We start from the raw sequence: 14,463 nt of genomic DNA, 5'->3' as shown, positions 1-14,463 counted from the left end.
CCCCCCCCCCCCCCCCAATCTGCCCTGGCCACATACAAGTGTTATATTTCCCCTGGGAGAATTGCCATTCTCTCAGTAGAAATGATAAGTGTACAAACACTCACTAGATTTCTCCTGCAGGAAACATGCCTCTTCTAGGAGATCTTCCAGATAAGAACTTGGAAGATCTCCCTTGCAAGAAAGTTTGTCTTGCAAAAGTGAATGCTGTTATACTCCCCTCCCAATCTGGTCGGGTCTGAGAGGGGAGCAGAAACAGCTGCTTCCTGACTCTTCCCTAAACCAAGGATTACCTGGTTTGGGGAAGGTGTTGGGACCTTTGCTGTGCTGTTCCCCTCCCAGTAAAGTATACAGGCCAGCATGGTGCCTCTTACACACTGATCAAGAGCCTGCTGGAAAGTGGTGACTGCATCTCATTTTTGGAGAGTTTACATACTGTTTCCCAACACAACTACCGAGCAGTGTGGCTAGATTCTTCATTTGATCACATCTGACAAAATTAGATGTTTTTCTTATTGCCTCAGTCCCATGATTCCACAAGATACCTGAGAATTTCAGCTTTCATTTCTTTTCAAAAGCAAGGCCTTGTTCTCATGATTATGAAGAAAAGATGGCAAAGGTAATCCAAGGATAAAATAGTAGAAAGCAAATAAAAAGTGATGATGTATTTCTATGAAATGTTTTGCAATTTTTAAGCCAGCCTAATTATTTTTGGGGACCTTCCTTATGATTTCTGGATGCTAATCAGTCAACAATTCTGAGTCAGTGTGGAAAGGGCCATGACCCTACTCTCACCCTCTTTAGAATTTTACCTTTCCTTTCAGAAGTAATAATGCTATAGCTTCTGTAGTCTTTCCATCATGCAAGGGCTATGACAGTCATTTTCTGATGCTAGTTACAGTCAGGTACAGAAAACTGGACTAGGGGGGCCTTCAGTCTGAATCAGTCTGGCAACACCCATGTTTCAGGTGTGGGGAAAGAAGTTGCTTGGAATTTCTTATTCCATGTGTTCTTTTTATGATCAGTACAGGAGACAAGCATTGATGTCTCATTTCCAGAAAACACATAAGTTCAGGATAGCATTTACAGACATGCTTAAACCAGTGTACACACGTATTGTTAAACACATTTTAAAGTGCTAAGCCTTATTAAGGACAGATAATTAAAGACGATCACATTTTGTGAGTTTCTGGACCAACTATACTTTGTAATACTAGCCCATTTAAAAGTGGTGATCTATAAAGATGTGTAATCTTTTCATATATACATAGAAGTAAGCTTTTTAAAATTAAGAATGGGACATATTAATATGAAAGGAAAAGGTGAAAGTGCCTGAGAGAAGATTTAGGGTAAAAATAAATTAGTATTTAGTATTAGTACAGAAAAATATGGAAAATATAGGCAGATATTAGGGGTGTGTGAAACGGGCCCTATTTGATTTGGATTTGGATTTGGTGCAAATCAGGGACAGTGATTCCGTTCATTGCTTCAGATCACTGTCCCCAATTTGACTTGGCCAAATCCTAATCTGAAGATTCGATGCTGATTCAGGGAATCAGTGATTTGGCCATAGACATAGCTTTAAGTGTTTTTTCTACATATCTCGAGGTACCAGGCATGGTTCTTGAATGTTGCAATGCTGGGATGGATGGAGTGTCCTGCAGGAGTGCGGGCAGCTCCCCAGTGCACTTGGCAACAAACCCAAAAGTGGGCCAGAAGTACTTCTGGTCGACTTCTGGGTCAACTGGGGATCATGCTGGGCCCCCCCTCCCATGCCCTCTTGGCTCAGTGATCAGTTATTGAGGGTCCCTAGGTGGCCCCCCAGACCCAGGAGGTACCAGTTGCTGAGCCAGGGGGGGTGTGAGGGAGCCCCCTGTGCTCTCCCTGGCAGCCCAGGAAGTGGACCAGAAGTGCTTCTGGTCCACTTCTGGGTCTGCTACTGAGCACGCTGGGGAGTCCCCTGTGCTCCTGTGGGATGCTCCATCCGCCCCAGCATCACAGCATTCATGAGCTGCCTGGTACCTTGAGGTATGTAGAAAAAACATTTAAAGCTGTGTCTATGTCCAAATCTCTGAATCTTTCTGAAACTCTCTGAATCAATTTAGAGGGTTCTGATTTGATTCGGAGAGATTAAAGGGTCTCCTGATTCGATTCAGATTCGGAGATTTGTCCACTGAATTGGGTTGAATCTCTGCTGAATCGAATCAGGGACCGAAGCTTTGCACAGCCCTAGTAGATATCATGCTCTTTGTTTATGTTTTGGTCTGAATTGTTTGTTTCTAGTAGGAGCTCTTTAGGACACGGTTCTTTAAGGTGGATACCCTATTTCATTTTTTTAGTATTAACAGGTCTCTTCTCTAAGGTCTCTGAAATATGGTGTTTTTCCTAAAGCCACAGCAGTAAACTAATATATTCCACTGAGGGTGGTTGAAATTGCTTGGGAATTTCAACTACCATTTTAAACATAATAAATTTCTAATCCCCACTGTTGTGGAGAAAAGCTTTGAAAAATTTACCCTTAAAGGGACAGGGCTCAGAAGCAACTAGGTAGAACCTATTTAAAAAAAAAAATGTATCTAATCTATTAGATTTAGGGCCTGAACTCTTATTTTTTCAGTGTTTAGTATTGGAAATCTTTGTGTCTCTGAAAATCATTTAAATCATTTACACTATGAATTGGGAAGATATAATTTGTAAGAAAAAGTATTCCAGTAATAAAATAGTTGATAATCTGTAACAGTAAGTACAAGGCAGGCTGGCAGCTGCCAAACTGTTCATCCCTCCAGCAGCTGACAGAATTAACATTGTCCTGTTGTCTTTATTTTTAAATTTGTTAAAACAGTATGTATTAAAATATATAAAAATTGATTGCAGTGTTTAAAATATCCTTATTTTTTAATTGCATTTTGATTATTATCATCTTTCTTTTACTCCTTCATGTCTGTCTCTTCTATGTTTTTTTTTATTTTATGGGCCTTTTTTGTTGTCAGCTTTCCCTCACTCAGAATTGTAGCACTTGTTTCTTTAGTTTCTTGACGCAAATCCTGTTGTTGTTGAATGTGTGGCTTAAAGCAGTCCTTTGTACAGCTGAAAGAAATTAGCTAAATAGCACTGTTTTAATTAATTTCAGGACCGCCTTTTCTTCGTCATGGAATATGTAAATGGAGGAGATCTAATGTTTCAAATTCAGCGCTCGCGCAAATTTGACGAGCCTCGATCCCGTTTCTATGCTGCAGAGGTCACATCAGCACTCATGTTTCTTCATCAACATGGCGTCATCTACAGGTACTTTTTTGATTAGAAATAAAGTATTCTTGAGGCGCAGGGCTCATTTTGGCTGAAATCCTCTGTCTCCTAGCAACCAAATTTAGATTCGTTGTTTGTTCCAATTTGCTTACATAGAACTTTTTTTGGCTGTTTATCATTCAGAATGTTAACATTTGAATAGTCTCTGCAGCAATCTCCAGCTGTGTGTGCCAGTTTTGTATTATAGTACAAATAAAGCTTTTTTTAAAAGCTTGGCACATTGCGACCTAGAGGTGACCTTTGTGCAGATCAGTGCAATCTCTTCACTTTCCTCTCTATGCCATAGATTTCCTCTCGTTTTCGAACTCCCTGCCACTTCCTGAGTTTGTTTGTCCTAGTTGTCTCCAGTCTGATAGGACCGGGATAGTAGTTTGAAATGCTTTGCTTTATGCCCTTTCCTTTCAACTGTTAGGGTGAGTTTCAGTCACTAACAGGAAGTGGGGTTTTTTGCAGACAATATGAATTTACTTATTACTGCTCAAAATTATCATCTGAATGAAAACAAATCTAAATAAAAAACCTAAAAATGTGTGTTTTTGTTGCACCGTAAAGAGTACATTTAGAAATAAATATTTATTATTAAAAACAAGGAACTACTTGGGAATTTTTCACCCTGCTCTCCTTGTGTTTATTGAGTCCTTTATCTTGTCGTTTCACCCTTCCTCTCTTTTTAAATTATTTTTGGCAGCTTGTCACTACTTGTGATAAATCCAGGCTGTCAGAAGGAGAGTAGATGTAGGGTTTGAGATGTGGGCCTGACCTCCCTTACTGAAGAAGACTCTAAGCCTGCTGGGGACCATAGATATAATAGGGGTTTCTGATATCCTTACTCTATTTCTAATTTTCAGGCAACCTTTTTTTGGAAGTGGAGGGGGAAAGTGAAAAGTAATTCTACTTTTCTAAAGCAAAAACTTTCTGGGTAAGGACATGAACTTTGAAATATGCCTAGATGCACTTTCAAAGGAGCTTGGTAGACATGCTTGAAGAAAAAAACAGTGAAAGCCAGAGAAGCTCAGCACTAGAGTTGGTCAATAATTTTCTTTTAAAAATTGATGGAAAATTGGATATGATGAAAACTTGGCTTTCCAACTAAAAGAATGTATCTACAAGGAGTGTTTGCTTTCCATAGACAACTTTGACTTCTCATCAGAGCATGACCATCTGAAATTTTTCATGGAAGCCCGACACTTCCTTTGAAAATTTTCATTTGGTCAGAAACAAAGTATATCTTCAGAAAACAGTTTAACTGAGAATAATTTAACTAACTTTAGTATCAAGAGTCTTTAGTTTCTTTTGGCTCCAAGGCAATGAAGCACTCAATAATTCTAGCAGACTGAGAGTTGTACTAATATTTAATTAGTTCATCAAGTGCACCTTGAACCCTTTCTTTCTGATGGCTTAATATTTCTGGGTACTAAATCCCTACAAATCATATCTTTACTGATTGAAAAAGGGATTTTCTCATTAATTTCCAAAGTAAATAGATTAAATAATCACTCCCTGGATATTTCACAATTTTACACAGAGACTTTTTGGGAAGGATGAAGTAATAGTGGGTGCCCAAGATGGGTAGGTGAAATTTACATACTGAGTAATTAGCAGTTAATTTGCTGATTTCAATTAATCAAAGTTAAAAGGTCATTTCTCAGAGAAATTACCTGGAGGGTATGAATGCACATTTATTAATGCGCCTTAGATACTGCACATTTAGTTTACTACTTCCATAATAATGGACTAACTAAATGTCCAGTACCTAAAGTTAGTGTGCATTAGCACTGGCACATGGTTAATTAGTGATGCTTATTGTGCATTAGCCTAATAACACTGTGCAGTAGATTATTATCATGGTTTGTGCTATGACACTCTACTGAGCAGTGTTATTAGGCCAATTAGCAGTAAGTGTCTTGTGTAGATGCACCTGGAGGGAGCAAAATCCGAGTAGATACAATTACAATCCCCTTTGCTTATATGTGCATGTATACAGCCTTCTTCCCTCTCCTCTCTTCTCTCTTTCTTATATATGTACTACTGTGTTTTGTCTCTAAAGTACTTTGGATCACTTCACACACTCATTTTAGTTATGTCTTTTTATCACACCCTAAATGTTTGGCTCCCAGGAGTAATGTCATGATGAGGGAGTGATACTTAGTGATTTAAAGCTTGCTGTGATCATCTTAACCTCTGACTTAGAGCTTATGCTGCCAGAGCTCAGGCATACTGTAGTAAAACATTAAAATTGTGGGTGATATGTTGTGCATTAGCCTAATTAAATTAGTTTCAGAGGAGGAAAGAAAACAAGAAACAGGATGAATTGTGGGAAGAAAGTAAGCAGATCCACTAAGCATGCAGTCCTTCATGCTATTTTATTTTAACACTGTTTTTCAACCTGAGTATTCTTTTATCCAAAATCATTCCTTCCTCACCTGAAGGACTCTGTGACCTTAAAAATCTATGAAATGTAAGTTTCAGTAACTTTATAAAACCACAGTTAGCAAAATGAGGTTTGAAAGTATCTAACCCATAATATATCATGAGAAAAAGGTCATGGTTTTTACAACTTTTGCTACAGGATTAAAGAAAGTTAGAGTATCCATCCTTATCAACTGTATATCAGAATATAGCCATCTCATAGTGAACCTAGCCAGCATGAGTATTTGAAACATTGCACTGAATCATATTACTGCAGAGTGATAAAAACACTAGATTATAATTCATTCATTTATATTTCCAAAGCGCTGATGTGGCCCGGCAAACCCAACACCTCACGCCACCAGTCAGCACTTGGATTTCTTTTCCTAAGCAACAAGAGATTGCACAGGTCCAAAATGCTTTACATGGCATAAGAGGTGAAAATTATGTCAATTGTTCCACTGTTCACACAGATCTTATGATTCCAGAAGTTCTCTTAAAGGTGACTCCCTGAGTGATCAGGGAGTGAGTGAACAGGGGCAGCAAACAAGGGAAGCCATTTGCAAGCAGTTTGCAAATCAGTTTGCCCCCACCCACACCTCTGAGTGGGAGCTTTTAAGCTTGGTGAGAGGAAGCAGGGAAAAAGAAACCTTTCAGGGCCAAGGAGCAGTAAACAAGCCATCTTACAAGTGAGTTTGCCTAGGAAGGTGTACTTGGAAAAAGGGCAGTAAGAGAGAGGAGGCAGATTAATAGACCCAGGGGAAATGGCTGAAGGACATTGCAAATCCAGAGCCACTGCCACTACCTCTGCTTGCTCTGCTGAGGTGTCTGTCCATTGAGGCTTCCACTCAGGTCCAGGTTTGTCAATGTGAAGACTTAGGCTTTCAGGTTCCTTCCAGTGATTGCCAATTTGGAGAGTGCCTGTGATGTGAGCAGTGCCTTCTGGTAGTGTCTCTCAGGGAGCAGGCAAGAGAGCTACAGGAGGAGGTGGTGAGGCTCCAAAGCATCCTCTGCCATGAGGAGTTCATCAATTCAGTGCTGGAGGAGACCACCAGGGCTGTGGAGAAAGAACTGCCAAAGGCAGCGCTAGAGAAGGGAGAGGACATGGACTCTGAGGAAGGTAGAAGCTAGAAGCTTGTGACTTCTGGCAGCAAGTAGAAATCTTCATCTCCACCTGCAGCAGTTTGTCTGGAGAACAGATATGGAGACATAGCAACAGAAAGACAGGAGCATGTTCCACTGGTGGAAGAAGACAGGCCAGGCCTCCCCAAAGTAGGAAGGATTGAGACCCCCCCCGCCACCAAGAAGAAGCAATGGCTGGTGGTAGTTGGAGACTTCCTTCTGCTGACCTGACCTATTTTCTTACGAGGTCTGCTGCTGGATCCAAGATGTCATGGAGGGATTACAGAGACTCATCCAGCCCTCTGAATACTACCCCATGCTGCTTATCCATGTGGGCACAAATGATACCGCCAGGGGAGGCCCTGAGCAAATCAAAAGGGACTACAGGCCTCCAGGTTAAGGGTGAGCAGGACAGGGGCTCAGGTGGTATTCGCCTTAATCCTTCCAGTCAAGGGAAAGGGCCTGGGCAGGAGTGGGCGCTTCCTGAAGATCAATTCATGGCTGTGCAGGTGGTGTCACCAGCAGGTCTTTGGTTTCTTTGACCACAGTATGATCAATGTTCCCTCTAAGCGTTTAGCAGTCCATAAGCAATCCTGGCTGGGAGTGCGCAGGTATCTCTCCCGTCCTGCAGAAACCTCTGGCTGGTTTGGGGTAGGTGGCAAATGGCCAGATGCAAAGCCGACAGCAGTAGCAGGTACCCCCTTGCTACGGCACTGGGCATCCCTCCCAGGCTGGTGCCCGAGGGCCATGGCCCCCTACTGCCCCCTCTCCCCCATTGGTACGCCACTGTGTGCATGGCATTAAAAAGTTATTGTGTGGCATGATTACATATGCAGCTTAAAGGGAAATGCTAGGTATGATGTTCTAAGAAGGAAGATTGCTAGGAAGAGATGGGATCTACCTGCTGAAGAGAAGGAAGATCATCTTCATGGACAGGCTTGCTAACCTAGTGAGGAGGGCTTTAAGTTAAGTTTGCTGGGGGACGAAGACCAAAGCCCTGAGGTAAGTGGGGAAGTGGGGGACTTGAAGGAAGTGCAAGTAAGAGTAAGCAGCAGGGGTGGTATTCTTATTCTTCCTGAGAAATCAGGGCAATTGGCTAGTTACCTTAGGTGCCTGTACATGAATGCATAGAGCCTGGGAAACAAGTAGGAAAAACTGGAAGTCCTTGCACAGTCACGGAACTATGATGTGATTGGAATAACAGAGACTCAGTGGGATAGCTCACATGACTGGAGCATTGTCATGAATAGGTACAAACTATTCAGAAAGGACAGGCAGGGGAGAAGAGGAGGAAGAATTCTACTTTATGTAAAAGAGCTATATGATTGCTCAGAGCTCCCGTATGAAACTGGAGATAAGTGAGTTGAAAGTCTTTGGGTTAGGTTCAGAGAAGAGAGCAACAGGGGTAATGTTGTAGTAGGGGTCTGCTATAGACCACCAGACCACAAGGAAGTGGTGAAGGAGGCTTTCCTCAAACAGCTAGTGGAAGTTTCCCGATCACAGACCCTGGTTCTCATGGAGTACTTCAGTCACCCTGACATCTCCTGGGAGGGCAAACAGCAGAGCTCAAGCAATTCAGAAAGTTTTTGGAGAGTGTTGGGGACAACTTCCTGGTGCAAGGGATGGAGCAGCCAACAAGGGGCTATGCTATTCTTGACCTGCTGCTCACAAACAGGGAAGAATTGGCAGGGAATGTACTAGTAGATGGCAACTTGGACAGCAGCGATCACAGGATGACTGAGTTCAGGATCCTGAGAAAAGGTAGAGAGCAGCAGAGTAAGGACTCTGTAGTTCAAAACAGCAGACTTTGATTCACTCAGGGAACTCATAGGCAGGATCCCCTTGGAAGCCAGTCTGAGTAGGAGAGAAGTCCAGGAGAGCTGGCTGTACTTCAAAGAAACCTTAGTGAAAGTGTAGGAATGAACCATCCTGACGTGCAGGAAGACTAGCAAATATGGCAGAAGACCAGATTGGCTTAGCAGGGATCTCTTCAGTAAACTAAATCACAAAAAGGAAACTTATAAGAAGTGGAAACTTGGACAAACAACTAGGGAGGAGTATAAGAGTATTGCTTGGGCATGCAGGGATGAAGTCAGGAAGGCCAGAGCACAATTGGGAGTTGCAGCTAGCAAGGGACATCAAGGGTAACAAGAAGGGTTTCTATAAGTATGTTAGTAACAAGAGGAGGGTCAGGGAAAGTGTGGGTCCCTTACTGAATGGGGGAGGCAACCTTGTGACAGAGGATGCAGAAAATGCTGAAGTACTCAATGCTTTTTTCACTATAGTCTTCACAGGCAAGGTCAGCCCCAGACTACTGTACCTGGCAGCACAGTTTGCAGATGAGGTAAGCAGCCAACTGTGGCATAAAACAGGTTAGGAACTATTTAGGAAAGCTGAAGATATGCAGGTTCATAGGGTGGGACAGGATGCACCTGAGAGTGCTGAAGGAGTTGATTGATGAGACTGTAGAGCCACTGGACATCATCTTTGAAAACTCATGGTGATTGGGAGCAGTCCCAGATAATTGGAAAAGGGCAAATATAGTGGCCATATTTAAGAAAGGGAAAAAGGAGGATCCAGGGAACTACAGACTGGTCAGCTTCACCTTAGTCCCTGGAAAAATCATGGAGTAGATCCTCAAGGAATCCATTTCTAATTACTTAAAGGAGATGAAAGTGATTAGGAACAGTCAGAACGGATTCACCAAGGGCAAGTCATGCCTAACCAACTTGATTGCCTTCTATGATAAGATGACTGGCTCTGTGGATGCAGGGAGACCACTGGATGTGATATACCTTGTGTAGCAGTGACCTGGCCAAGACCTGTACTCACCAGGGCGATGACTTCTGGCATGCTCCCCAGGCAGCAGATCCCAAGCCAGGCTTGCGGAGAAGTGGCGAGCCCATGAGTTGACAGTGTGTTCTGCTGCACTACCAGGCAGGCAGCCAGTGAACAGCTGGCATCCCTGAGCCTTCTCTCCCAGGCCGGGGTGAGAGCTGGAACCCCAGTTCCAAGGGAACACAGGCTGCAGCGTCAGAATAGGACAAGTGGCTGGCACAGAGAGCACCATCTAGAGCCCAGAAATAGCATGTGCAGGGGCTGATGAGCTCCCAGACTATCCTGGAACTCCGCACATAAGGCGCCACCAACTGCAGGAAAGGGAATACCAGCATAGACACTGAGTTATGCCATGTTCCTCCCTCGGCGCTGAAGACCTGGAGTCGTGGACCAGGATCACTCTGCCTCTCTGAATGGAATCCTGACTGCTGCTCTACTGCAGAAGGTGGTAGCGCTTTAGGGGTGGCACAGGGGTTTGTGATACCCCTGGCGCCACAGTACACACAGAGTTCAGCCCAGGATGGACAAGCCCATTAGGATTGGGCCCTTAAAAAGGGCAAGGCCTGAGGAGCCCCACTGCCTGAAGAAAGGCAGCCAAGATACTTTGCTGGGCCAACGAAGGGCCTGCAGCAGGCATGGACACTGTTATTTAAGTTATATTAGTTGTTTTTTTATGCGAGCTGAATGCTGCTGACTGCAGAACTGCAGCAAAGACCAAGGACTCAGCCAAGATGCGTTGACCCTGGGCAGTGTGGTTTCCTTCCATCACAGACTCTTCTGCCTGAACAATGAGGCTAGATCATCAGTACACCTAGATGTCTATGCCAAGCAACAATAAAAACACCCAACTGGAAAGGGGTAGGGTATAGGGGAAGTGGAGCCCCACAGAAGACTCCTGGATGTCATGACCCACATCAGTCTCATCTAGCCCTCTCCAATCAGGTACCACCTCCTGATACCATTTTGGGTTACACCAAGTCATAGCGGGCAAGATATGAAAATAGGAGAGTGAGACACCCACTGGCATGGGTCTCACCCCAGTGTGGCTGCTCAGCCTGGATCCCTCTAGAATTTGTGCATTGGCTGGGAAGGGAATACAGGATCTGTAGGATAATGGTTCTAATGGGACAAGGAAGGAAGATTATGGAAGGTTCAACAATTGACCTAGCTGGGCCTACAGCTCCTAGGCCACAGCCACAGGAAACCATATTACAACTATCACAGGAGCTGGTCCAGGCTCAGGCAAATGACATGAATGCCCAGCTTGCCTTGTTTTCATGCCAGCAAGACCTGGCAGAGAGGTTAGCTGAGATGTAGGCTATAAATGCCCAGGGCCATGGGGAAACCTTGAATGACAAAAATGACAAAGGAAGATGACCCTGAGGTCTACCTCAAATCTTTTGTGCTTATTGCCTCTGCAGCACAGTGGGAAGCTAGATCCACTTAGGATCCTTGCTGACCAGACGTGCTCAAGCTGCATACCAGGTTCTGTCGCGAATCGATGCACTGGGTTATAGAAAAGTTATGGAGGCCATGTTATATCGCCTTGAGCCTTCCCCCAAGCATTACTAGTTATAGTTTCAGGCAAAAAAGAATAAGGGAGAGAAAAAACCCTGGAAGACATGTTAGCCATGTAAAGGTTTAGCTCAGTGCCCTTTCCAATTAACAGACTAGTTGTGATGAAGAACACATTAACAGACTGGGTTTTAAAGAACACAAAAATAAATAGGCTGGTGCCAGTCCCTGAGCACATCAGGGGATTTTTTTTTTTTTCCTTACAGAAACTCTGTGTTCTTTAATGCTCAGTAAGTAGTTAGGGTGTTGATTGAATATTTCCTTGAAAGAGCAGCACTTCCTGTATCAGAGTAACAGTGCATAATGATGCACATGAAGATTTCCCAGAGACGATAACTGCCTTTAAAAAAAACAAACTTTCATGAGTGTTTCCTTTTTACAAAGTACAGTGTTTGCAAAGCCTGGCGTTCCTTCTGATTTATCTATGATTTGATACAGCCTAGTTATTGCAATGCAGAGTGGCATTTCATAACCCTTAAAACATTGCATATTCAGTGATTTCCATTTTAAAGTAAGCATTTCCATGTTACCCAAGTCTGGTATTCTGACTGGTAACAACTAAACAAACTGATTGAAATATATTCCCCTAGATCCCTTTGCATTTTAATGCAACAACTAAAACTCCTGGAGATGTGTGAGTAGAAAATAGAACAGTTAAAAGCTACTTTTAACATTTTTATACACAGACAACTAACAGTATTCAATACCAAAACAACTGAGAAGCTATTAAATAACAATTTGACGGTAATCAATACCAAATAACATGTTGTCTGTCTTATTAAAAGTAGAATTGTCTTTCACGCTGTATGCCCAGAGTATAGTGAGAAAGTACCTTGCTGAGGGGCATAAGATTCCTCTGTCAGGCCTTGGGTCTGGATGCAGATGGAAGCAGGCACTTGTGCCTTCATGCACCGCAGCTCCATCTCACAATGAATTTGTCGGCATAGCTACTGTGATGTGGGGAGTCACAATTTGCTCATTGCTTTGGCAAACAACAGATAATTCTCCAACCAGGAAGTAGGGAGAGAATCACCCCTTGTGAGGGCTGCATCTCAGACACAGTACCTCCTAGGGATTACTATTAAGGTGGTACAGCTTCAGCACTACTCCTCGATCACATCTGGGTCTGAGGCACATTCTCCCCTTAGTGCAAATGCTCTAATCTTTAAAAGGGGGAGAGGGGGGAAGAGTGGGTAGAGGGATGGAGACTGAAGGGACATAACTTTGTGGCCTCTCACTCCTACACTCGCCTCTATTGGACCTAAGCAGCCAGCAGTCATGAAATGAATGAATAAGCAGGATGTCTTTTTGCAGGAAAAGGCAGTGGGTTGGGGTGGCAAGAAGCAAGGCTGAGGAAGATGTGAAGCAGGAAGAACTGTTGATTCCCATGGTTCTGGCATTCTGACTGAAGGAGTCCACTCTACCATCTGCCTAGCTTATGTATTGTGCTGAAGGCGGCTGTTATATAGGAGAGCCTTTGACAAGATTTCCAGCTGTGGAAGGATGAGAAAAGACTGTGGGAAGAGGATATGAACCATGTGGTTCTGCCAACTATAAAATGTTTTTAAAATTTCTCCTGGTTTGGAACGTAAAGTCCTCAGTTTATATGGGAGCACTGACTTTGCGTAGGAGTTGGGTATGTAGAGGAGAAATCATGGGTAATTTAAAAGAGACTACAGCAGCTACACTACCCTCATTTGGGGAATGGCAAGTTATTTCCAGGGGGAGTTCCCACTAGCAAGGTCAGCATCATTATCTTTTTTTTTTTTTTTGCTTTTGTGTGCATTTTGTGCAAGGCTCTCTTGTTTAATCCTGGTTTGTATAATGTTGCATTGTGTAAACAAAGCTGTGACCTTAACCTTCCAATACTAGTATAGGAGTGAGTTAATGTTAAATGAGAGGGGGAGGGAATGGGAATCTGCCAGGGTGAATGCCAAGTTTACATTCTTGTGAGGGCAAATGCGTTCCTGTAGCCTCTGTAGGAAGGGGAACAGCACTTCATGACAGATAGCAGCAGCAAAATCTCACAGGAAGCATGAAAAAATATATTTGTTTTTCGCTTCAAATGCCAATTATTTTAGGATGTTTGATGTTTATATTTTTACTTTCACAACAAGAAAAATGCATAGTATGTTTATGGATTTGATAAGTAGATTTTAACTAAGGGAATCCTATACAAAAAAAAATCCACTGTAACCACAACATATGCTAATACTGTAATTTATTGAAATTGGACAGCCCTATAGTTTTCCTTAGAGCACTGAGAAACATCTTGGTTGTTTCCACAGAAACAGTTACATAAGTGCCAACCAATTTTAATTTGAGGCCAATTTTCTTTTTCTAAAAAAGTGTGGTCAGAATTAACTTCATTTTATTTTTCACTGCATTAAAATCCTGAAATCAAGATGCATTAATGCTACATTTAAAGCATAACATTCAAAGACTGTGAAACAAACTGACAAAGGGAAGGAATTTTTCAAAGCAAGGCTAAATCTCCTTTGTGCAACACAAAAGCATTTCTTTCTAGTGTATGGTTGGTTTTTTGGTAATATGATTCCAGCAGCATTTACATGTTTCCCTCTACCCCTTTACATATTATTGAATGCACCTGCTGAAGTTACTTGGTAATACATGGAACACAACACTAGGCAGATTGTTCTTAGGTGCTGTTCTATGCATCATCATGGAAAAAAGGTTTGTGCCATGCTCTTGGACTGAAGGGAATAATTTGAGTTTTCATTCTTCCTCTGAAACATTTAAATAGTCTTAGATTTGAGCTCTGTTTAGAGCAAGTTCACACAGATTCACATATATATAATTGCATCTTTTTTTAAACAGTTATTTACATAAAAAATTTGGTTCTTCTCTGCATTTCCCATCTTTTGACCAAAACTATTATGCATTTTCATTTAACCTGTTTAGTTTTTTGGGGTTTGTTTTTTTTGGAGGGGAGGGAGTGTTACTTGCCATTAACTCTTTTTTGCTTAGGTGTGTTTTTTTTGCTTGTATTTTCTTTGTCAGTTTTGGCTGGTTGGCTTAGTGCAGTGATCAGCAACCTTCTTAGGCTGTGGGCTAGAATAATCCAGCTCAGAATATATTTAATAGATTTCATAGATTTCATAGACGGTAGGGCTGGAAGGGACCTAGGAAGATCATTGAGGAAGTCAGCAGGGGTCATAGTATCCCAGCAAGATAAGCATCCAAATTTCTCTTGAA

General features: G+C 42.5%; 1 protein-coding gene across 1 annotated transcript in view; it reads left to right on the top strand.

The window, feature by feature from the left end:
* The window catches only part of PRKCE (protein kinase C epsilon), a 581,980-nt gene that overhangs the window by 460,029 nt on the left and 107,488 nt on the right, over window positions 1–14,463 (top strand). Inside the window, exon 11 of the mRNA XM_019516328.1 lies at window positions 3,128–3,282. Coding sequence (XP_019371873.1) covers window positions 3,128–3,282 — 155 coding nt within the window. The remainder of the gene's footprint in view (window positions 1–3,127; window positions 3,283–14,463) is intronic.

This window comes from Gavialis gangeticus, unplaced genomic scaffold (genome assembly GCF_001723915.1).
Source record: "Gavialis gangeticus isolate Ggan-Ray unplaced genomic scaffold, GavGan_comp1, whole genome shotgun sequence".
NCBI classification, from domain to species: Eukaryota; Metazoa; Chordata; order Crocodylia; family Gavialidae; genus Gavialis; species Gavialis gangeticus.
This window is presented reverse-complemented; position numbering and strand designations above follow the sequence as displayed.